Here is a 25,665-nt window from a genome sequence, read left to right on the forward strand (position 1 = left end):
CCACTCCCATGATCTATCTATTACTTCGTACTAAGGTACTAACATAGTTATGCAAATGTTTCATGTATGCAAAATAATAGTGGACTTAGCATGTCTCGAAAAAAAGGAACAAAGACAAACAAAATTTGCATTGTTCGACGAAGCCATGGCTTTTGTTTACGGAAAGTATTTCCAGACGTTTTGTTGTGTGGCTTCCAAAGCTACCACTTGGTTTGTTGTCTGCAAAGTATTTTTTAGGTTACAACAACAAAAATATTACAATTTTAAGTTCTTCTTATGGTCCTTTTTACCTAGAGTGACATTTTTTTTCTGTGCTGAAAATGCAAGAAATTACGTGTACCTATGCCTGAGTCACCCATAGTTACGTCAGGCATGCGCCAACATTAACCCTCTTGTGACAAGCCACTAATCCAGCCGGTGAAACACAACACTCCACTGGTTAAAACTGCGGACTGATAACCTATCTGAAGATTTGTTACCAGTCTAGTACTGTTTTCCTTTCGCAGTGTGGTCTAGTTACCACATCACTGTCATATAGCGTTTTCTTTAAACTAACGAGCAAAAAGTGGTCATTATAGAAGTGTGATTGTCGTTTGTTAACGAGACCAACGGTGGGAGGGCGCTTTCATTTAGAATTCCAAAGAGAGGTCAAGTACGTAGGGCAGACGGGTTTTCTACAACAAGGGTATTGTAGAACAGAGGTCTGTTTGTACATGTAAAAGGTTCAAAAGCTTCCTTTCTTTTACCACTGACGATATTGTAACTTGCCTGTCCATGAAAACAAGACGTATTCTCTGTAAACCGAAGTAAGACTGGCCCAGCTATACCAAATCGAATCAGTGCCCCACGTAAACCAGAAGTCGCAGGAAACATTTGAAAGCCAGCCAAATTTCTGAGCGATCTCCTAAGAAACGGCCTGCCTGTGTAACAGGCATGTATGACATCCGCTTAGGGGTTACAGGGGGGAGAGAGCTTCCTCTACTCTTCGGGACAACGAACACGTTTCCCCGTCGGGACAGCATGACAAAATCCCTAGCACCTATCCACACACTCTTGTTAGCACACATGCTTACTCGCAGTTTTCTTACACAATATTTGCCGAACGTGTTCCGCTTGTAAAGAATTGACGTCCTCGCTGGGAAGAGAAGTACACCTATGTACACAAACACTCTACACTACTCGGTACACAGTTGTCACAAACTCTGTAGCGCTCGCTGAACAAACGACGTGGATACATGTGGCAGCTACAAGTGAAAAGCGCTTCTGTGTGTCGAATGTGATTTCTATCCCGAGGCGTGATCGTACGCTGAGATAAGGCCCATGTAAGAACGTGTACTTATCGCTGGTGCAACTAGTGACCCAAGCAAAATATGTTCTCAGCGCGCCGTACGCTACTTCCTAAAACATAGCGATTTCGCAGTTAGAACACAATATTCTACAAAGCTTTAGTTACCAGGGAAAATAGATTTCTCTTATATAAATGTTATGGTAAGAGGGGAGCTACTTATTGAGTGCTTAGTGAGAGTATTTTGGTCTAAATAGCGTATCCTCCCCCTGGGTATAGCGCTATGTCTGCCCGGTGGTGTGTGTGTGTTTAGATAGTGTGTATGTAGTAAGCTCTACATGTACTTACGACGGCGACAATTGGTCCCAATAAAAAGAGAATCCTCGTCCCAACGCGGGGGTCACCAGTGCCAACAGCAACAGTATCCACGCAGGCAAATATATCCTCAAGAGTCGAGAATCCGACATTGCATCTTTACTGTCCGGTGCTCAGAACGCAGCGTGCATGTTTCGGAGCCGGTCGGATTGCTGAGTGGGGCGTGCGCGGTGCTGGGAGTCTCCTGGCGTGATGATGTCACTAACCACTGTCATCTGATCGCCAATGGCTACAAGGCCCCGTAGGTAGGCATGCGCCTGCGCGGTGAGAACTTAGGGCTGACCATTGTTTTCCTCTAAACCAATAGTCGAAAGGAATTCGTGTCAAGACAACTATTACATGCACTATCAAAGAATAGAAAATTGTCTGAATAAAACTGTTGTAATATTTGCAACAGTTAGAACTTTGCTATCTTTTTCTTCAGAATTTGTGAACTTGATTCATTTTATTGTGTATGTACCGGAAATGACAACGGTATTTGGTATGTCCATGATATTGAAGTTAAGAGATTAATTTACATAAATCCAATAGGGCTCGCTCTCTCATGTCACATAACTACCAAACAAAATTTGACTAAGCTGTAGAATTTATAACAATTAGAATTTTCCATGGTTTTGTTGGAATTTCTTAATTCCTTAGTAATTTGATACCTTTTATTATATACCGGATGTGACAGATATAAATGGTATGTCCACTTTTCACTTTTAATCGCTGCTCACAGCGAGAGTTTCCCGCAAATGTCATAAAAGTCACGGTGACGCAAGTTTTGTCGTTTGTCGCAGACTTGGTGGCGACCTGAAAGCTTCCTCGTCCATTCTCGGTGGTTAGCTGCGAACAGATGCCAATCTTTACTCTCACATGTACCAGCGGAACAAATTCCACCTCTTATCTTCACCCTACAAAGTTTCCTTTCAGGCTTTCAGCACAGAGGAAGTCGAAATTGTAGTAACAGCAGCCGGACTCAGGCACGCGAGCAAATATACGCCTTGCCCGGTCAGTGGTGAACACAGTGCGTTATTGTGGGAGCGGTGGGGCTGTGTTTGTACAATAGTCTCTGAGTTGGGGCATGTTTGAGTGCTGTGGACGTGACCATGGTTTCACTAAATGCACCATTCTTGTTGTTATCTTCATCCAGATGTGCGACTTTGGATTGTCTTCTTGTAGTGTTCTGTTTATCCAAGCAGATGTAGGGTGTGACTCAGTGTTTTTCTGGCATCGTTTGCCACAGTGGAAGGCGTATACATATGTACATATCTCGAAAAACGCGTAAAACAAAGAACAGATTACGGACATTTGCGTGTATTGACAATTAGCATTCCATTTATCAAGGAGGTTGGCAGAGCCCTCTTTCAAGTGCTTTGTTTCTTCTCTTCATCCAAATATTCTAAAGGCGTTGGCCTTTGATACGCATAAAAAACATTTAAAACCAAAAAGCATGTAGAAAAACAAGTAAAAATCATAACCCTGTTCAAAGATTGGTGTCCTTGATACCCAAGTCCGAAGTGTCAATTTGAGTTTGGGGGATATGAATCAGTTGATTGCTGAACAGTGCACGAGCAATTCAGACACCACCTAGCGTATGTACTTGGAACTACAATATCCTGCGGCTGTAGCATATACTAATATACAGACCTGCCAGTTGTGCCACAAATCCCTTATTTAACGCGGTTTTCAGGAAAGGAATGCGCAACAAACGAGTCTGATTTAGTGCCCATTTACGGGCGACACGGTGGGTGTACATGCAGAGGATGTGGGGCACAGGGTGCTGTCAATTAGAGACAAAAATGGGAAGCGAGAGGTCCTGAACCCTGGGTACGCCTGGTGCGCCTGGTGAGTGTCAAGGAAGATGACTCAAGTCTGTGAGGCGACAGCGCGAACAGTTTCTGTGATAAAGGAGACACGTGATAAATCTTGAAGCTTGCCCGGCGATAAGCGAACGGGAAGGAACAATCAAGTGTCGACGTGAGATGATCGGGCTGTCGTCCGTTTGAATCTCCAAGCAGATGTTAACACCGACTTGTTTCTAAGATCTTCTAAGGTCTTTTATGCGTTTTTGTGCAGTCTATTATGCCAGACTTCTTTTTGTACATGTACACCAGTAAACAAGGAAGACCTGACAAAATAGAAATACCATCAATAAATGCCTACAATACATTATAAACTTTGAAAACAAAGACGGACGGTACTATAACATCTGCTTGAAGAGTATATTTGAGTCATGTACTGAACTAACGTTACAGAAAGAAGCTACAGTACAGTCCCATACAACTCCCAATATTTTGTTCACGCGTTTTTACCTCTCACTATGAAAGGATAATATTTTTTTTTTCAAATGGACGTTTTGAAATACCGTAACTGGCTAGTGAATATATGTGAGCACTGCTTTTCAACTTTGAAATAAATTTTTTTGTAGTAAATTGTACAATTTCATATAACGATAGACCCATTGTCTAAAAGCAGCTGTGAATGGCTTAAAAGCGAACACGAGCTTCAGAGAGCTATATAAAGAGAGGCGGGGACTTAAACGTTTCAAGTACTTTATCAACAACTACAAAGTCCAGTAGATGTTTGTATCAAGTTAAAATAGACTAAACAGTAAAGACCTTCCGTGGCCGTGTCGCTTACACAGACACCTGTTCCTTGTACACTATACATGTCTAACGTCTGTCAACACCTACGACTTGTACGACAACAAAACCTTCGAACCACTACCCGTTATAAACTGTACACTAATTATCGCTAGATAGCTCTCAAAGGGCTTAGTGTTGAGGAAATAGGACTCTTTAGGTTTTAACGTGATGTAAAAGTTGCACCATGTCTGTTACCATTGTTTAAAACCCTACCAGACACCCCGGTATGTGGACCTGCACTTGAACGCTGTACACAGCCCTGTCAGAGGTTGTCACATTGTTTATCAGCACTTTGCGGTACAATCAGTGTGAGGAGGGATTACCCTTGCCTGACCTCGCTTCTTCACACGCACGCTTTCTCCACTCATCAGTTGGTCTGGAAGAAAGTAACGACTTCCCAAGCTCTTATGTAGCCTGGTTTAGAAGATAGAGCCTCTGTTTGTGCGTGTTTTGGAGGTTTGAACGTTGTCTCTAACGTTACCAGACTCCCGCCTGACCAAAAAGTGATAGGGGAATTTGGCCAAGTTAGGAATAAAAGTCTACTAGGAGTTAATTGGTCTAGGAGTGAACTGTGCTAGCTGGATGTGCTGCAAAGCCTGACTGAAACCCATTGTAACTTATTGAATTATTCGTCCATATTTGGCCAAATTCTTCTCTTTTATTACCTATCTGACACGTCTGCCTGGAGACTACTAGTAGTTTGAACGAACCTTGGACTCATTCTGTTACTGCTGAAAATTTGAAATCACGTACCAAGTGACTCAGAAATACCACACACAAGGTTTATAAGAAACAGACGCCGAATTAAACTCGTACCACAAACACTACTACATATATAAGCATGCATACAAACAAGGGGAGTTAAATAATGCTCCAAGAAGCAGTAATTTGTCGCTAAAAGATAATGTTGGCTCTAAGTCCACCTCTCAGTTGTGGAGTTTTAAAAGGCTAATGACAATTCTATCACGGCCTTGCTTTCACGAAAATTGGCCAGTCCTCAAGGGGAAAAGTAAACGAGATCAGGAAAGAAACTTGAGAGCCTAGCTATGTGTTATCCCCGTCTTACATCTTTCTACGCAGACGGTCATTTCTTTGATGGCTCCTTCATACGAAACCCTGGGGTTATGTGTAAGGGATGGTGAGATATTGAGAAAGACAGGGCGCGCCTGCGAACCTTTTTTGTGGCCTTGTTCTCAAGAGAGAGCGGTTGAGACTTGCCTTGGCATTGATTTTTCACGGCGTTGGAGGCACGCGCCAAAATCCATCACAAGAATGTCACAGGATGTCTGCTGTATTCTCATGGGTTGCCTATGTCTACTGTGGGGTTTTATGTGTGGTGAAATTTGGCTTCATTACGTTAGGTCTTGTTTCACTCCAAGCTGCGATCATCAGGTAAAGTTTCCAAGGCGCTTTGGGCCCTTGGCTTTCGGCCTAACCTAGTTGCTTGACAGGCCGACACCCATGAGTAGGAGGCTTACATGTGACACTTGCCCCAAAATGACATCCCGACCCTTGCCTCTGGCAAAACTTCTAAACAATTACAAAGATATGTAAATAAACAGTCTCCATTGGTGGCGGTGTGTTAGGTAATGTGGCACGATTTAGTAAGGACCTCGACCTCACCAATAATGGTTAAATCGCAACAATCTAGTCACGGATTGGAGCTTTAAGCAATCGCACGATTCGAAACAAACACGTTATCAATTTATACGGATAGTTGAAAGAAAAAGTCCAAATGAGTGTTTAATCCAGACAACATTTTAACTGACAGTTTGAGTGATTTAACGGTCTATTTCTTAACACACAAAGGAGCTGTTAGTGGTCGCTAACAAGCCGGCAAATCCGTTCTGACGTGAGGTTGAAAATTCGCACTTTGTAGTTTCGTTTCTTGTTACCAAAACGGCTTGCTTAACAATCTCCAGACACTGACCTTAGGCGTCTGCCCTTCAAAGTACACAATAGGTTAATAATAATAATAATAATAATCACCAGGTGTATTTTGCCAGCCAGTAGGTACCCGTTATGAGTAATGAGGCTGTTTAACGTGGTCGAGGCACCTCCTCGAGCACTAAGAGAAAAATCACAGCCATAACTCGTTTAAAAGGCTTGGGGAAGGGAGGGGGGTATAATCCGAAGCGTTTGGCATCTCAAGTGCGTTTTGTGTACACTTGCGACCCATTTAACACTGACAACAAAAACGCTACGACAACCGAGCAAGGATGCTTGTCAGACAAGCCAAGTTGATTCTTTCCACACTTTGAAATCCAGTTAAACTTTACCATGAAGTTCGCGGGTTGGAACATTGGATCACAAAACGATTAAGAGAATGATTTATAGCAAAACTTGTTCGATTTAATAGTTTAATCCTAGATAATCCCAGTTTGGTTGGATTGTGGTACAATGTGTTGGACGACCTTCGACACAGGAAACTGAGCAAGGTTACACAAGGCAAGGAGAATGACCCCCCCCCCCTCCATTCCCTAGCCCTATTAAAGAACTGTATCACCTGGAATAAACAAGTCAGCCTTTTTTTGCTATAACTATTCAGTTGCGTTTTATAGTCTTAGTTTTATGTACTTGTAACGTTATATTTTGTGCCAAGTTGTCTTTCCTAAGGTAAACAACAGTTTTGATAAAGTTTAGTTCGTTTGTTTATCAGGAACTGAACTGTCTGGTTGTGGTTCGTAATTCTTTCCTCCTTCGTCTGATGAATTCCAGATCGGCGCTGCTGAGGGTAAAACTTCCTCTGACAAAGAGCAAACAGCACTTCCAACTTCCATTCAAGTACAAATTTTTCGTCGCCTTTTTAGAGGGATTTTAGATGGAGTGTTTCACCTGAAGGGTGGGGAGGGGGGCGACGCCAACAACATATTTTACTTTAAAATTCTACATCGTGTGCATACATACCAAATGATTTTATCGTCCTAAATCTTGCTAAATATATTCTGTCGTGGTCAGGATCCATATTTTGCACATTTATATACGATAGAATTCATATGGTTTATAATATAACAAAAGAATACGTCTGTACGCCTCACACGAATCCGTATACTCAAGGGAAATTATCCCTAATTGTCATTTGATATCATATCGTCTGAACCGAGGGAGCTGTAGTATATACGTGACGAAAATCGCTAGTAGGGATCATCACTCAATTAAAGTGTCCAGCAGTCTGTTTGTGTGCTTAATTGCACCAGATCATGACTGTCATACAATTAACGATGAGTAATTATTAGGTGGAACAAAAGGGCGGGAAACCAATGAGGTATGACGGATACTTCAGAGGTCGTTAGACGCCATTATCGTCTGACATGAGGGCGTCATACACTCGAAAGGGTTATCCCTACATTTTCAGCGCCCCTCTTTCTCTATTTTCATTCCCTGGTTGTTATGTTGCTTGACAACAAAAATAAACAGTTCAAAACATGATTATAGTACTGTTATGGATTAATATAAGTATATCTATGGATAATAAGCGCAGGCGGTTTGCCAGTGATCAAAAACGCGTGTAATGAGCGACTAGGGAGGGGATAATATCGGGATGAAGCGCTGTCAGAAAGGTTACATCTGCGTATTAGTCTAATTGGTATTTATCGGTACATCTGCAACATGTCGCTCGTCGCCGGGCGCCCCAAAAGGTCACTAAGGAGCGCTTGGGGGAGCGTTTTGTGTTATTGATATTCATATAATAATGGGTGACTTGTGGGACCGATCGGGAAATCTCTCATGATGGAGAGGGCTTGTTCAGAATATCTAATAATAGATTGAATGGGTGGAGTGGTAAATATGGTCCTATTGTGTAGTACGCAAATCGTAAGTCTCTATTTTGAAGCGGGTCACGGTCTCATTGGACCGCGCTTGTTTGCGCCAATTTGCGCCATGCGTTCGCAAACGACCACAAACACGCGTCAATCGGCGCAAATTTGTCGCATGGAATATGCAAATCAGAAATGTTGCAAATTGGCACAAAATGGCACAATTTATTTACGCATTTATTTCATAATTAATCCTACCTATCATGCGTTTTATGATGGGTGAACATACTTTTATCGGAGATCGGAGAAGACCTTTATTGTACATTGTTTATCACTGTCTATATCTTTTTGATGCATTTTTAACGATTGTGCATTGTCTATATTTTAGATCAGATTCAGTAGCAACACTTCTACTTCCAAAAATCTGCTCATCTGGGCTTCGTGTCGCACGCCAGTGTGGCCACACCGTGTGGCACAAATTCACAAAGTGTATCTCGATCCAGGAAATGTCTACATAATGTCTACAGCTACCTGTGTCTGAGAGGATTTGTAAATATTGCCCCTCAAATGGTGTGGAAGACGAGAGTCATTTTATCACTAATTGTTCTTTTTATGATGATATAAGAAACCAACTATTCATGAGTGCATCCAAAATACACGCTTACTTTCCAACTATTCCTGACAATGAAAAATCAACCCTACTACTAAAATCAAAGAACCCACAGATTATAAAAGAAGTGGGAAAATTCGTCTTCCACTGCCTAAAGAGAAGACGTCTAACCCAACAAAACCAGTATAATGTACACTAGCACAGCATAGTCATAGAATGTATTTCCTAGTAACTTTGTATTTTGCTTATTTTACATGTTGTTTGTACCTGCAATTAGCCCTCGGGCAAGAATTTGCAATAAACATATACATAATTTTTCATGATCTCAACTGAGACGCAAAGCAGATGTTGGTTATGTTTTGTAAGTCAGATACGACTTCTTCTTACTAGACTGTAGCTGTAGTGAATAAAAATACTATAAATCTCGGCTTGAAGATTCTATATATAGCTAATTTAGATGTCAAAAGTGCTGTTGCGATTGTGCTATGCCAGCATGGAATTGGAGTAAAAGGGAGGACCTTTTTTCTTTAGCTTCAACGGTGTGGAATAAATGAAGTAAGCCCTTAATGACAGGCTCTCACAGAATAAGGTCAACGGCACACAAAACATGGCTGCACTGTAGTCTACCAAGGACGAATGGAGGGCGTTTTTTTGTATGAATAATTGTAAAGGAGAGAAAATCTGTAAGTATTTGAGGACACACTACTAGTAACAAGATTAGTATAATGTGTATGATTTGTCTCTTTCGTGCTTTTAAGATAATGTTCTGGACAGGGAAATGGCGACTAGATCACAATACATTAGATTTGGAACAGACCGCAGTCTCTTAGTGCATATAGAACCCATTGTAATGGTGAAGTCAGTGTGTCGATCTACGTAGACAGTGACATCACTCGTACACAAATGCACTACCCTCACTGTAATGCTATGGTCACATTTTCCAACCGGGGCCTGGTCGGGCTGGTTGCGGAAACGAACGATTTATGTGTATATCAATGAATATGTACTTGTTATGTTCTTGAATAATTTTGGTACATTTTGTGTTTTTGTTGCATTGTATGCCATATTTTCCATAAGTTTCCCGACACTACCCGACCGGGCCCGGATTAAAAATGTGACCCTTCGGCGTTATAGCATAGAACACTGATCAGCAAGATCTAACATCTCCAAGCAGATGTTGGAATAAAAAAAACTCAGTTTACCCGCTTTATGAAACACCCGACAATCATGTCAGAAAAAATGGGGTAATCATGCAGAAAATATTTTCCTTCCCAACATCTGCTCGGAGATTAGAAGTGTACCAGCCCCACCAAATCACGAACACACACGGCTAAAGATGCCTGACTGGTGGCGGAGCTGGTTAAACCGGCCGTATTGTGCTGGAACGCGTCACGTATTCACTGACAAGCCGAGCGGCGACATCCGTAAGCCGACCAGTATTACCCGGATCACAGGCTAGCCATTACTGTGCCATGCTGATACTATCTCACCCCTCCCTACCCCCGAATCTACCGTTCTGGGTGTATACGTTACATGGTTACCAAGATGTATCCGTGATATATAGATGGATATGTACAGACAGGTGATCTTTTTGTCTCGGAAGGAGACACTTCCTAAGGACTCCACTACATCCGTCGTACCACAAGATCACGACAGCAAATCGTGTACATTTTTGATACAGACGTGTAGTGTCGTTCATAGTTGTACACAGTATTGTGTGTGTCGTATACAGTCGTACGCAGTCTTGTATGTGTCGTACACGGTCGTGTATTTGTCGTACACAGTCGTGTATGTGTCGTACATAGTCATGTAAGTGTAGTACACAGTGGTGTATGTGTCGTGCACAGTCGTGTATGTGTCGTGCACAGTCGTGTGTGTGTAGTGCGCAGTCGTGTATGTGTCGTGCATAGTCGTGTTTGTGTCATACACAGTCGTGTATGTGTTGTACACATTTATTGATCTATTTCCTTTCAAAACAACTTATTAAAGTTTATTTTTACGTTACGAGGGCCAAGTGTGTATAGGACAAGTCATGTTACATTAAAAGTGTGCCAATTGTACGACTAATTTAACTAAACCGCACTGCAGAGTTACAGAACTAGCAATATCTTCTCTTCAGAACGTCCCATCAAGATGTCAATCATCCGTGCCTTCTAGTCAACATGGGGGGATATCACCTTAATCCTACCCACAGGTCTCTGTCCACATTGTGGGATTGAATTCTCCTGCTCATATTTTCCCAAAGACGGAGCACAATTCATCTCCTATCCAATATCAGGTCTATATCCACTTCTAAACCCTTGTAGAGCCTCTCTTCAGCATTCTCCACACATCTTAGAGTCTAGACATGTAATGAGTAGAGAAACTTTGGACCACTAAGCTACTGGTATGATGTACTTCTTGTTTGTGTCTGTCGTCTGTATCCCTTCATCTTCTCTTCTTACTGTTTCCCTGATTTCATCTTTTCTATCAATACCTCATTGGTCACTGCTACCCTTTACGTCATCTCTCATTACTCGAAGTATTACATAAATAGGCAGTTGTTCTTGCTTTCAGACGACCACCGTGTAGTGTAAGGCTATTACCTCCATGAAAAATGAAGATATAGTTTTTGGCGTGTTTATTTGTCTGTATGTCTGTCTGTGTGTGTGTTTTTCTTGATGATAGTGGTCAACATGACTTAAGAACCTGTTGTTGATGGATTGTAATGATATTTGGTAGACGTTGGTCGAAGAAAAGGGACAATGTCAAGGGTCAAAGACAAGTATCAAGGTCAAGTATTGCCTCCTTGGTGTGTGACCTTGATACTGAGGCAAAAATTCTGTGCGTTTCTGCATCTTTTGTTTTGGACATGCTATGGTCTTGATGGCTTTAGGAAAAATAGGAAATCCCCAATTTTGTGTCAGACCAAGTTAAGGATCTAATGCAATGTTATAAACCTAGTGCATTCTACAACTTTCCCGTCATAAGAGAGCTGAAATGTGTACCTCTCAAGTTTTGTCGTGACCCTATCGTATGTAGAATGTGGCCGGACCCTAATTCGTCTTGCTCTTTTAGTCGTCACCTTGTCTGTTTTTCCTGCAACTGTTCTTTCACATCTGTCACAACTGTGGTTCATTTTCACATTGTTAATGACAGATGTCGATTTTCTCTCTCCCACTTTAAGAAACCTTACCCAATAACATACCATCTAAGCTAACCCTCTAGATGCCTTTACGTGATAAATACAGTCCAAGCTAACAAGCTGTCAACTTTATGCACAGAAATCGTGAGATTTGAACATAACTCAGGTAATATCTATATAGATAAGACCTGGCTATTTCTGATAGTGTTCAAATAACAAGCTGTAAACTTCATGCACAGAAATCGTAACATTTGAACATAATTCAGGTGATAACTAGATAAGACCTGGCTATTTCTGATAGTGTTCATATCAAAATCGTAGAACAAGTTCTATATACATGTTTTGTATAATTCAATCAAACCCTACTACACTGTATCGTGCAAAGTAAATTTCAGTGTGTATGAAAGCAGTTTAGGTCTTTCATAGTAAGCGGAATAATGCGCTACGAAACTACTCTGAAAATATTCACCTAGCTGTAGCTGTAGGCGGACTAAATTGATAATAACAAACCCTTGCACCGAGTAGCAATTTCATCCAGGGAAAACAATTTTCATGGGAAAATCAGCAAGTGGGCAAATTACCAGCCGGCACCACCAAACGGCGACAACCCTTTGTTTCTCTAATTTGCCGTTAACATGTTTACAACTCTGCCCTGTAATTTTCCACGCATCCCCGACTTAAGACGATACCCAGGCCTCGATCAATGACTGGATGGTACTGTGAAATCTCCTTTTTGTTTAAGCGTAATCTTTGTGTCATCTCATAGCTCAGTTGCCGGCTGACTTCCTACGATGTTTAGGTAGCGAAGCCTTTGATCATATCGCACACGCCTAATTCTTCCCTTGGGCGCACTCTTCTACTAGTTAACCCCTGACATTACACAAGGAATAAGAACACTTCAAGAAAACAGACAAAGATGTAGCCAAAAGACATCGTTGTCAAGACGTATCAACCATATACTTTATCCATTTTGAGTTGGTCAAGTGCAAGGAGGGAAATTGTCATTGTCGGCCACCGTAGAAGAAAGATTAGAACAAGCTGCTACCGTGCTTCAGACGAAACAAAAATACATCAAAAGAAGATACAATAATTAGACTTCGTTAGATGTCAAATGGTGTTTCTATTTATACTAAATTTGATTTCAGGCAACATAAGTGCATTCTAGGATGCTTGTAGTATATATATTGTTTATTCTGTCTATGGTTGTGTAAAGAATGTGTTGAATTTAACCAGAAACGACTTTAAAAAGGTGTGTTTACGTTTAAACAATTCTCCCTCGAGCAGGATTTAAGTGACTAATTCCAAACTGACTCCACCGCGCAATTTCGCCACAGGGCTCCGTACGGTTTCTTTGTTGTTTCTATCCTGTACACGTAATTAACTCCGAGGAGGTTCGTAGTCTTGTATAGATGCACGTTGTCCCAATTAGTGAACCTTGCATTCATTCAATACCTGTATAATTGCTTTTTTCCTGTTTGATGCAAAACTGTTATATCATATTTTTTGTTAGCTAAGATGTATTCTTAGTTAGTATACAAGTGTTCAACCGTAGAAAACGTACTATTATACCAGAATACATTTGTATTTATCGTAACACGACTGCGCAATACTCAGTGCATCTATGGAAGTTTCTTTTCATAATTCATCATTTCTGTTAATGTTAGCTAAGATGCTTTCTTACTTAGTATACAAGTGTTCAACCGTAGAAAACGTACTAACCAGAATGCATTTGTATTTTTCACAACACTACTGTGCAATACTCAGTGTATCTATGAAAGTTTCTTTTCATATTTTATCATTTCTGTATATGTTAGCTAAGATGTTTTCGTAGTTAGTATACAAGTGTTCAATCGTAGAAAACGTACTAAGTACTATTATACCAGAACGCATTTGTATTTATCGTAACACGACTGCGCAATACTCATTGTATCTATGAAAGTTTCTTTTCATATTTTATCATTTCTGTATATGTTAGCTAAGATGTTTTCTTAGTTAATGTACAAGTGTTCAACGGTAGAAAACGTGCTGACAAGAATAAGAACAAGGAAGTCTTGGTTTTGACAGCTTTTTTAAAATTGTTACAATGTGTGTAAATACTCAGTGTATCTACGGAAAGTTCTTTTCATAATCTATCCTTTCTTTAATGTTACAAAATTTAAGTCCACTCACCACTGATCTGACTAAGACTGTTCAAATGTACAAGGATTTGTGTTCGGCCAGCCTACATGCCGCCATTTTGGAAGTGACGTCACAAAGCTCCCACCGGTATCTGGCAAGCGCATCGCACACAGAATCTGAAACTCGTTAGCTTCTAATTGTCAACCTTGAACTTGTCTACCAGAGATCACATTCTAGTGTCACTATTGCTGTAAGGATGGCCCCGTTTGTGTCTAGTCTTGTCTACAACGCTAGAGATGCACGAGTAGAGATAGAATACCTGCCACACCCATTCTAGACCATCACATACTTGTTAAACTTGCATATTACACTATGTCAATACGCCATTTATGTTCACATTTCTATACTATATGTGTATGTAGTTATAGAACTTAGACGAGTATCATTGTATTAATTGACTTGTTACTGTTGCCTTACAATTGTACCATGTACAAATGTTGTGCAATAAAGTTCATCATGATTATCATCATTATCATGTACAGTCAGATCATCATGCAGTGCAATGTTTATGTTTATGATGAGTGGAATATATGAGCTACAACTGTATTCGAGATTGAGATTCATCTACAGCCGTAGGTGTATATAAGGTTGAAATTCTAGCTAACTGTATAATTTGTCCTATATCAGTATTGATATTTGTATCAAGCATCACGATTGCGAGAAGGTGTTCTTATTTTGTGAAATACGTCAAATTTTGTGAAATATGGATTTGGATTTCCTTGACTTCATAATTGGAATGTTATCCAAAATGTACAAATATGACAGGGTGATAAAAAAGCAATTTTGATCTATGAGATTCGTTGAGAACTCTGTGAAATTTTAAGTTACAGCGAATACGCCGCTCTAGTGCAATAGGTGTGTTAGAAACGTTGTCTTGTTAACTATGCCCCCCCCCCATGTGTCGCCGTACAATACACGTAAACATGGGGTCACCTAAACCCCTATCCCAACCATGAGCACCTGAGCCAATACTATTCGATCTCTCTGTATAAACAAGCCACCTCCACAGTCCAAGGCGTCCCTGGTATCCATGGTAACGAGGATAAGAGTAGTACATTCTACACCTTGTCTGGTCACACACGCACGCCTTCTTACAGCGTAAACCTGTTTCTTAAGGGATAAACACGCTCCTTAATCCCCCAGACGTGTTGTATATGAGCCACGGCTCTGCGCTATGTACATAAGATGTGGACGTTAGGTATTGCTTCGCGCTTGCTTTATGTGCCATGCTTGTTGAAAACGGACGGATGAGAGGAAATGCACACATCTTACGAGGGACTAGATGTCAATTTTAGACGCCCCTTTCTGGCAATGATGAATGAAGAAGTGCAATATATAAAAGTGTGAGAAGAGAACAATCAAATATTGTTAGGTATTGCTTTGCGCTTGCTGTATGTGCCATGCTTGTTGAAAACGGACGGGTGAGTGGGAATGCACACATCTTACGAGGGACTAGATGTCAATTTTCGACGCCCCTTTCTGGCAATGATAAATTAAGCAGGCAATATACAAATGTGTGAGAAGAGAACAATCAAATATTGTTAGGTATTGCTTTGCGCTTGCCGTATGTGCCATACTTGTTGAAAACGGGCGGATGAGAGGAAAGGCACACATCTTACGAGGGACTAGATGTCAATTTCCGACGCCCCTTTCTGGCAATGATGAATGAACCAGAATAATATAGAAAAGTGTGAGAAGGGAACAATCAAATATCGATTGAGAAGTCTTCAATCTTTCAAGCCGTCCGGAGGGTTTTGTGGTGATGGCAGTGATGCATATTTTGTTGCAATGAAAAGTTGATGGGTCACAAGAACAAGTCTTCCTACTTGCATCAAATTTTGATTAATATGACTTTTCAACTTATGATAATTCTTTAGCATGTGCAAAGTTGTACGGAAATTACCGCTGTCTAGAAATTTCATGATTGGAAACAAACCATGTTTACATGATGGGTGTTAGAAGCTCTCCAAACAAACACGGAAACAGGTCAGTTATGACCAGACGGAGTTACGCCTGTCTATCGATATGGTAGATCCTGTAGGTAAATGCACACACACCGAGTTGTGTTTAGGTCCGTCTGCAATGCCCCGTGTGGGGGTTTCAGGATCACCAAACACCAAGACGAACGTTACACGGGAGATCGGATGGATGGATTGCTGAGTTTGGGAATCATCGGAATGTCTTCGGTCACCGACGAGCGTTCCACGGACATCTGATATGGAAGACTGTGTTTAGGATGTCATCGGTATGTCCTCGGCCATCTTCGGAATGTCTTCGTCCATCATCCAGCCTTCGGGTCACGAAGAAAGTTCCGTGGTGATCGGTTGAAAGACTGGGATCGGGAATTATCGGAATGTATTCGGACATCATCGGAGTGTCCTCCGTAACAACGAAGTTTTTCGGGGCATTTCGGAATGCGGGAAAGAGGAACTAGACACGTTCGGGATATCTTTGGCCGAGATCGGACGGAGATCTGGGTTCGGGAATCATCGGAACACCACGAACGTTTCATGGGAGATCGGATTCGGAACATCATCGGTATGTCTTCGGCCATCCGATCGGTATGTCTTCGGCCACCATCGGCATGTATTCGGTACACGAGAGCGTTCCACGGAGATCGGATGGAGTCTTGGGATCGTGCTATCATCGGAATGTCTTCGGTCATACCTTGACGTCACGGGAAGTGGAGGTCAAGGGTTCACCCTCGGTCAACGCGGAACCCATTTCAGGGGTCACCGTCTTTCAAGGACCTCTTCAAGAGGGACGGACGAAATGGACCACAGCGCAATTCCTTTCCTCTGACGTGCTCTCTATTCAGGCTTTCTCAGCGAAAATAAACAGTCTTAAGTTGTTTTTTGTCTCTTTTTCATGAACTTTGGACATTTTTACTGACATGCTTGTATCAATGTTATACAACATCAGTTCTTTTCATTAATATTTTCCTTAACGTTTTCCTTTATTTTTCCCTTGTCTATTTGTACCGGCATTTATGTTGTAACTAACCCATGTGCAATCTGCCGTTAATCTCTGCAAAGATGCTGGACAGTACAGAAGAAGAAGAAGAAGAAGAAAAAGAAAAAGAAGAAGAAAAAGAACATTGCACTTTGAAATGCAGAATTTTCAGAGAACTGAATATTTTGTGCCGTTTCAATAGCAGCCTTAAGTATATGATCTAGCACAGGACTTCAGAAGTCTTAAGAAATGCAGATGTCTCAAAAACTGGGCTATGACCCACATCTGTCTTATAAAACAGCGTTTTTTAAAACTCCCAGATGACAGTTGTTAAATAATACAGTACAAATCCTGTGCTTCCTGCTGGTTTTCTGTCTCCGTACACGATGCATATCGTTTATAAACCCTAAAGGAACGTGTCAAAAGTGTCAACCTGTCCATCAAGTGTAACTTGAGTAGTAAAAAGTTTGAGTTTAAGAAACCTGAAAGAATAGAGAGCAATTACAAAATGAAAAGCAGTACAAGGGGTAGAACAAATTGGTGTTTGTAGTTTAACTCTATAATATTTTAAAGTTTAACTCTAAAGCTTTAAAGCCGAAGAATGAGTTAAGAAGAAGCGTTGAGACTAAACGTTTTGGCCCCCTGCCTGTAAGACATTCTTGTTTACGTCCAGACGTCCTTAAGAAATTCCTTTGCGTCTTCTAAGAAACCATCTGATATCGTATGCCATGCCCAACCCCTGCTGTCTACAAGCCGACTGGAAAACCTGTATTGTACTTAGAACGACAGCAGGAACCTTGCCTTGTCAGTTTTGTCTGCGCCTACCGATAAAGAAAAACAACAACTACAACTCAGGCCTCATCAAGTAACTTGTATGGATGACATCAACGCGCTCATTAATTTTCGCCTGATTTCAGAAAAAAAAATTTTTTGTTAAAATCTTTTCGGGGATGGTCAGATAGACCAAAAAATGAGTTTTATCTCATTATTTTGCACTCAGCATTGGACGTCATCCATAAAATTTACCTGCAGTGGCCTAAAGGAACGACAACACTTGAGAAACATCACAAGCGCCGCCTCGCGCTCACCTGTGTACCTGGCGGGGAAAGGTGTTCCACCTGCGTGTTTATAGAGGACAAAAACCAGCGGGAGACGACTCACCTGCCAGGTGTAGACCAGCCTTAATATATCACATTGTTTCCGCGCCATTAAGGCTGAATATTACCCCGCCCACCGCCGATAGTTGACCCGTACGTTTGGCGTTGAAAATTGCACTAAATCGATGCCTTCAAAGCCACCGCACAAATACATACCCCTTAGTCATTCTATTCACAACGGGGGGCCTGAAGATTTCACTGTCACTTTGCTTTTTATATACCTACACGAGGGTCATAAAGTGAGATGGTCTGATTCATTCTTCCGTCGGTCTTTTTGAACGCAAAAGCCCTAGGGGGAAGAATACTACTTAAATTCTTTCATAAAAAGCGTTTTCCGGACATTATCTACTTTTAAATGTATGTCGACTTGAGTTAAACAAAGAAGATAAAATGTGTCCCTATCATTTTTCTACATAAATCTCTCCATTGTTTCACCGCGCTCATGTGGAAAGGGAACACACCATTAGTTAAGTGGGTTGTATTAAGTAGGCTTAGGAGTTAATTCACATGTCACTATCGATAAAATGATCGACCCTTTTCTCGCCATCAAGTATTTATAATCAATATTACAGAGCAAACCAAATTGTTTGAATTGAGTTGTAATGTCACATTTGCAGTGCTGATTTGGAGAGAAATTGATTAAGAGAAATTCAGAAAATAACGTTCTTGTCTTGTATAATGCATAATAATTTATTGTATTGAATTGAATCGTATTGTGTTGCATTGTATACTCTAGTCTACCATATTGTATTGTATTAGAGAAAAGCATCAATAGTAGATTGGTAAATATATTTTCTGACCATAGTTATATAATATACTTAATATAATATAGTTTTACTAGGGTACTCAGTCCAAGTTGTGAAATGATGCGACAAACTGATCCTGGGATACAGCTGCGAACAGAATTACAACTCCAACTACAATACTCCGTCAGGAGGCGACCCTCCTTCCCGGAGTAACAACCAGAATATGAAGTAAACACACAATGTGTATCATCTTGAAGTTACGGCTAGACAAACGTAAACAACGAACTAACAAACGAGTGTAACGAAGGGATCTTGAGAAACAGCTGCGAAAATTCCCAACTACAATACTCCGTCTTAAGTCGACCACTCCTTCCCGGTGTAACAACGAGAAATATGAAGTAAACACACGTCAGACGCACACGTCTCTCAGCGCACGAATAATGGAACACAATGCGTGTATTGACTGCCACCATTAGGCATGCACTCACAGATGGATTACTGGGACGCTCGATTTAGCACCGAGATATCGCTCTTAAGATAAAACTGCTGACGCCCGACGGCCCACTGCTATTGTTTTAAGACCCGAGGGAAAAGTGCGCGAAGGAAACTTTGCATTAAACGAAGCAAGTAGCCTTAACGTTAAAGGCGAAAAAAAGTCGGACGAAATTTTTAGGAAAGTACAGTTCAGATTTTAGCCATGATATATATTTTTGTTGCTTCCCTCTAGTCCCAATTCCTACCTATCATGTGGGAAGATACGATAAAACTCCGTACTCTACTGGCTGAAAGGAATTCTGTTGACAGAAAAGCGGACTTCTCATTATTCAAATTCGTCTTAAGAAGATGGTTTTTTATAATTTATGCCTAGGTGTCTTTGTCAGATGCGGTGCGTCGTATAGACGGACAAGCAAAAAAAGTTTTTGGAGAAAGTTTCAAGCAATCACAGAAAGACAGAAAGAGAAGAAGTATTGAAAATGAATAGAAACATTGAGGCAGAAACACAAACACAAAGTAAGAAAGGGAAACAAATACACATGTATAACGTTTGAAACGTACATCGCACACCTGCCTAATTTCTTTGAACGACAGTAGACGTTCAGTATTTTTCTTACACCCCTTCTCCATTCCACTCTGTGGTTCGCCGAAACAAAGACTTGAAGGAAGAAATGAACGAAGAAGGAAGGAAAGATGGAAGGAAAGAAACAAAGTGATAGAGGAGACAAGCACACCTGTATCAACGTTAGAAACTTATATCGCACACATGTCTAAATTTCTTTGTTGCACAGTACGACAGTAGACGTTCACAGTTTTTCTAACACCCCTTCTCCGTTCCACCCCGTGGTTAGTCAAAGGAAGAAATGAAGAAGGAAGGAAAGATGGACGGAAAGAAAGAGAAAAGAGCGGCTTGTTCATGGAGAAAGAAAGGGAGACGAAGACACCTTTATTAACGTTAGAAACTTATATTGCACACATGTCTAAATGCTTTGTTATACAGTACGACAGTAGACGTCCCATGTTTTTCTAACACCCCTTCTCCGTTCCACCCCGTGGCTCGCCAGCCATGTTTGTGTACCCACTACCGCGATGGTTGGCTGGGTTTATCGGTTGTTGAGGGGGGTCTGAAGTGGACGGGATTGCGTTCCGCCTTCTCCGTATCAAACTACAAATCCTCTCATCGCCCCAGCACAGCATACTGTAAGCTGGAAACGGTTCCAATTCTCTCCGGTGTGTTTTATCGCTAAACCCGGCAAAGCGTCGTCATCTAGCAATACATCCAAAGCTCCAGACAGGAAATTAGGACTTGAACAAAAATATTTTCCGTAGAATGTTTCGTATGCGGCAAAGCAGTTTCTGCATTCCCTTTGATACCTGGTTTTGATGTAGGTACTAGGTAGGCTACATTGGTATAGTACTGGGTGCCCAGTTTAGTTCTATTGTGGTTGAATATGACTCAGTCTTTTTGGTGCAGTTGTTAAGCTTTTCTAAAATGTAAAGCAACTCCATCTGATCATGTATACGCGTATCTGTACCCTGTCTACTGTAATGCGATGCCAATAACGGCATAGAGATGTCATGGTGATTTTTCTACGCCCAAGGAACCCAGCTACGGCATAGTTCGCATGAATTAGCGTGAAAGCGTTCCCGTTTTTCATCGTATCATTGAAAGAAAGAAATGCATTCTACCTGGCATCTAATTCATAGTTTATATCAAGTTACCAAAGGAATGGTGGGCATAAGATTTATATTTTTAATTGTCATGTGGGTTCGATAAGACATATTTTTTTCAAACGTTATTTTTTCCACTGGGTGCCCCCCTCCCCACCTACCCACACACATGCAGTCATGGCATTATAGAACGCGGTATTCGACAGGAAAAAACACGCATGTACATCAAGTCATGCATGGGCATTCAACATGAAATGCGCAAGGTGGTTGTCACGACCGTTACGAAGTTGCACCTTTGCCACACGTTTTCACGGAAGTTTAACTATGATTCTATGAAAGACAAATTTTCCCTCCACACACAATCAAAAATAGACAAGAACTGAGAGAAAGAAGGAAGTATGATACAAGGGGGGTAAAGGTACAGGTGGTTTCATAGCCTCTCAGATGCCGTTTTGGGCACTAGATTGTTAACTCTTCCCTTCCGCCGCCTCATACGAAGTCAGGTACCTATTTTACACCTACATGGTTGTTGGAGTAAGGACACAAACATCGGTGACATGTCAGAAAACTTGAACCCAGTACAAGTTCGAGTTTTAGGCCAAACACCCTAACCATCACGCCAACACGAGGCCACAAAGAATGAAAGAAAGAAAGCGACAGATAGTAAGAAAGTAATACAAAACAATGAAAATTGTCGGAAAGACGAAGCCCTAGCCTGGGGCCATTGCAGCAGACAGTTTTAATAATTGGCTCCTTTCCAAATCAAGTATACCAGTCTCCCCCAAGGGCGAATAAACTACTGATTGGGCAAATAAGAACCAGCTTCCGATTCTTTTGGCTAGCTAACTCTTCTCTCAAACTATGGATATACCATAGTTAGTCGATTTGTGATATCCATTCGGCCCTATAAGGGTAGTCAAGTGTATTGAAGACCATATCAAATCAAAGTAATTACAATCTCCCTTGCGTACAAATTTTGTCCGAACATTTATAGTTTGAAAAACATTCTATAGGGGCATTTCCTTCAGGTTAAAACTAAGAATAAGACACTTAAAATTCGACAACAATCCAGGAGAGCGAAAGTTGTGGTGTCTACAACACACGCATGTGTCTGCACACCGCACGGCTGTTCAAATACCGGCCTTACACAGGACTTACCAGATTAACACTATACAGCAGGTGCCCCTCACCATGGGAAAATGCAAGTGAAAACACCTGAACAATTCCTGGCCACGGAAAGGTGACAAGGCATGACGGAAGCTAAGACGGTATGAACCTTGAGTTGAAGACTTTAAAGCGGGAGTTTTCTTTGCCAAGCACGTATAATTTTGTGGAGTTAGTGGCTAATAAATCGATGAGTGATGACTAAAAAGAACTGTACACTATACGATCAATTGCTACACAACACTCGCAGCATTACGCCAGGAGTTTACAGAAACAACATATTTAGTGGACCTGGCAACAAAGAACAGTATCTGTCCCTTGTATCGTGAAGTGGAGGGACATGAAAACCGCTTCAACCTTGCATGTGCGTACTGTTTTCCTTGTGAGTAATGAAGCAAAAGGGCCCGGTATCGCCTTACCACTACCAGGTGTCCCATACCCGCACACACCTATCACATAAGTATGCGCAAACACTTCCAAAATGACTGTCTTAGTGAAGTTCGTCTCTGAAGGTTTGGTAACTGCAGCTGTAATCTCGAAAATGTTAAGTGTGTGCGGGCGTGACAATCACTAAGATAGGTCTAACGACAGTTCTTCAATATGGCGTGAAGGATTCCCGCGCAAAATCACGTCGTCTGACAAGGTCGGCACAGACAGTGATATCTCCGCGAAGGTCGTAGTGCCACAATGGCAGCGTTCTAAAACCAGGTGTCTCTTTTTTTTTGTTGGTGAACTGGCTAAAATTAGACAATAGATACGCTGTGCTTTGTTGTGAACTCCAGATAAACTCTATTTTTTCTGTATCGTGACAAGACAAGGTGTCAAAACAATTGTCCTTCACGTCAAAGAGTAGTTTACAACTTCCTATGTAGTCTGTACGAGAGAAATTTAAATAACCCTACTTATACTATCAGTCTATAGTCAGACACTAACGTTACATACTAGTAGAACTCACAAAAGCATATATCCTGCAAGATGTTGATATAAGCATTTTTATAATCTTCTTGATACAAGATATGTCAGGTGGCGAGCCACATAAAAAGAGAGCTTTTGACGGGAGAGACTATACGATATAGTACAAAGGAAAGAACTACTTGTAACCTAAGCTAAGAAAACTTCCAGTGTCAGTAACACCTATCCCTATAGACAAAGACTATTCTAACTTCAGCACATACCTCTACCTTTCCGTACACATTAAGAAATGTGGGAACAGGATTTTTAACAAAGGTTAACAATGAAACCATAAACAATGGCGAGAATAGTGAGTTCTCTGTCCAAATAAGCAGGTCTTCTACATGAGAAAGTCGATTTCCTTGTAGTGAGTCACAATAGGTGGGAAGAATCCCGAGTGAATGAGAAAGCAGCGCTATGGTTTCAGACAACAACATGAGAAAATATGGATTTTCGCTAACACTAGGTTCTATATACTTGGTCTTTAGGGTATTTCCTACATTTTGTAAGTATGAGAACAGAATAGCCAGTTAGTATGTGTAGGAAAGAGTGGTCTAGACATCGTCAAATATCGGTTCTGAAAAGTTTATCACCAAAAAGGCGGAGCGGTGCTCTAGTCAGGACATAGCCCCGGCGGACAAATATCCGAGGGAAAACAAACTGGCGTGTGCCGGGCCTAGACTGCCTGGGGGCGAAAAGCTGGCCGTTATATTTCGGCAACTCGATGTATATTTGATGCAATCAATGCTTGTTTTCGCACGGTCGGAAAGCGAAACGTGGTAAGAATACCATGTCGGGAGTACAGAAAGCGGAACAACGTAGGAAAAACTGGAGAAATAATTACAATCATGAAAATTTGATGACACCAGAGGGTACAATGCCACTAGAGTCGTAAAAAAATGTCCAGGTTCAAGGCTAGATATTAATAATTACAGAATTTGCTAGGCTAGCACATTTTTCTTCTGTGTTGAATGTCTTCACGTACCGTTGCACTGGGCGAAGAATACAAAACGTATCACTCCCAACACAAACATAGCTAGCATGGCTTCACACAAGCGCCCTCCCTAACAAAAGATAAACAACTTACATCTCGTCGTTCTGATTCCAGTTTATGTCCGGTAGAACTCGTCCAAAGAAATACCCCTCTGTGCGATCCAACATGGTCAGGAACAGGAACGTAAAGACATGGGCGGCAGGGTAGGATTTTAGCCGGCTAAACCAAGTCCACTTGTTGAGCGCCATCCTAGGAAAGTACGGTGGACGCTGTTACTCACACACGCGGCACAGACAAAGTGCTCTCGCTCTCATACTCCAGCAATGCCCCTACAGGAAGTGTGCGCGGCCACTTTTCATATTGAAATACACAGGTATATAGTGCTTCAAGAAAGTGCTGGGGTTGTCGTCTAGGGTTTCACTGTTTTTGTTCCAATTACCTGTGACCTCATGTGTGCAGACAAAGCGCGTTTTTGTGCCGGTGTCAAAAACTCGCCAACCCACAATGCGAGGAAGCGAGTTCGTTACACCTCTCTTTAAAACATACCAGACAACAATTATGCCATTACACGAAGTCTCGGCGGAAATGGACGATCAAGGAGAGACTACGGCGTCGTGTGTTGTCGGAGAAGTTCGCGGACGAACTCGCCCGAAGACTCGAACTCGAAGTTTTGACACGTCCCTTGCTCGCCGATCTCTACTCACTCCCCCCGTATGTATGATGCAAACACGCCAACCTACCGGCGTTCTCGCTTTGCTTCAGCGGCAAAGTTGGCCGGATACGGGTAACTTACACCTGCCCGGTGCGATTGTTCACTCCGCTAGAAGTTTACCCGTGTTAAGTCGTGGACTGGCGTGGAACAAAACAAACGAACAGAATGTGAAAACATGAAATAATATCTGCAGCTCGCTCCGTTATGAGTCAGTGGCGTTCGTTGCCACAAAAGACATGCTACGCCGTTGTATGACAAACTCAACCCGTGCCTTTTGGAAAGACTCTGCTCCGGAATTTGCCCACCAATTGTCAATTTGAATCTCGCTACAACAAACCCTGAGGACTCGCATTTTTTCTGTGACCCCGGTTTTTTGTTCTACAGCGCTACTTGTATTAGAGTAGGGCGAAGAAAATTGTCTCTTTATCTTTTCAAGAGATATCAGTGTCGCTTGGTACTCGGGATATTTTGTGTGTGTGGTCTAGAGCAACGTATTCTTTTGGGGATCAGAATACTTCTTATCAACAATGCCTATCGTAAACCGCAGTGCGTGACTCGGTTAGAGTACGCACATGCTGACTGTGTACACCTCCACAAGCTACAACAGTATCGTATGAACTCAAGTATGTTCCTCCTAGCCGTGTGTGTTTCTCAAAGAAAAACACTACATCTGACAAGCGGAAAGATGAAAGAAATTGTGACTATGTCTCCTTTGGTTACTTCTAGAGGCACAATCTTTAAGCGTTTTAAAACTTACATATTGTTCCCACCAAATTTTAAGTATTAGGCGGGGAAATTCTTGACTTGTTGACCTAGATTTAATTTTACAATTTAGTAAACATCTGATAACAAAGTCTGCACTGTAT

General features: G+C 41.5%; 1 protein-coding gene across 2 annotated transcripts in view; it reads right to left on the reverse strand.

Moving 5' to 3' along the window:
- The window catches only part of LOC118426872 (ephrin-B1-like), a 46,020-nt gene extending 21,291 nt beyond the window's left edge, over nt 1-24,729 (reverse strand). Inside the window, exon 1 of one of the 2 annotated variants that reach the window (XM_035836437.1) lies at nt 24,181-24,729. In XM_035836437.1, coding sequence (XP_035692330.1) covers nt 24,181-24,335 — 155 coding nt within the window. In that variant the 5' untranslated portion in view covers nt 24,336-24,729. Of the gene's footprint in view, nt 1-1,633; nt 1,875-24,180 lie in introns of those variants that run through there. The other variant, XM_035836438.1, reaches the window with a different exon arrangement.
- Between the last annotated feature and the right edge of the window lie 936 nt (nt 24,730-25,665).

The sequence above is a fragment of the Branchiostoma floridae genome, chromosome 12 (assembly GCF_000003815.2).
Source record: "Branchiostoma floridae strain S238N-H82 chromosome 12, Bfl_VNyyK, whole genome shotgun sequence".
In the NCBI taxonomy this organism is placed as follows: Eukaryota; Metazoa; Chordata; class Leptocardii; order Amphioxiformes; family Branchiostomatidae; genus Branchiostoma; species Branchiostoma floridae.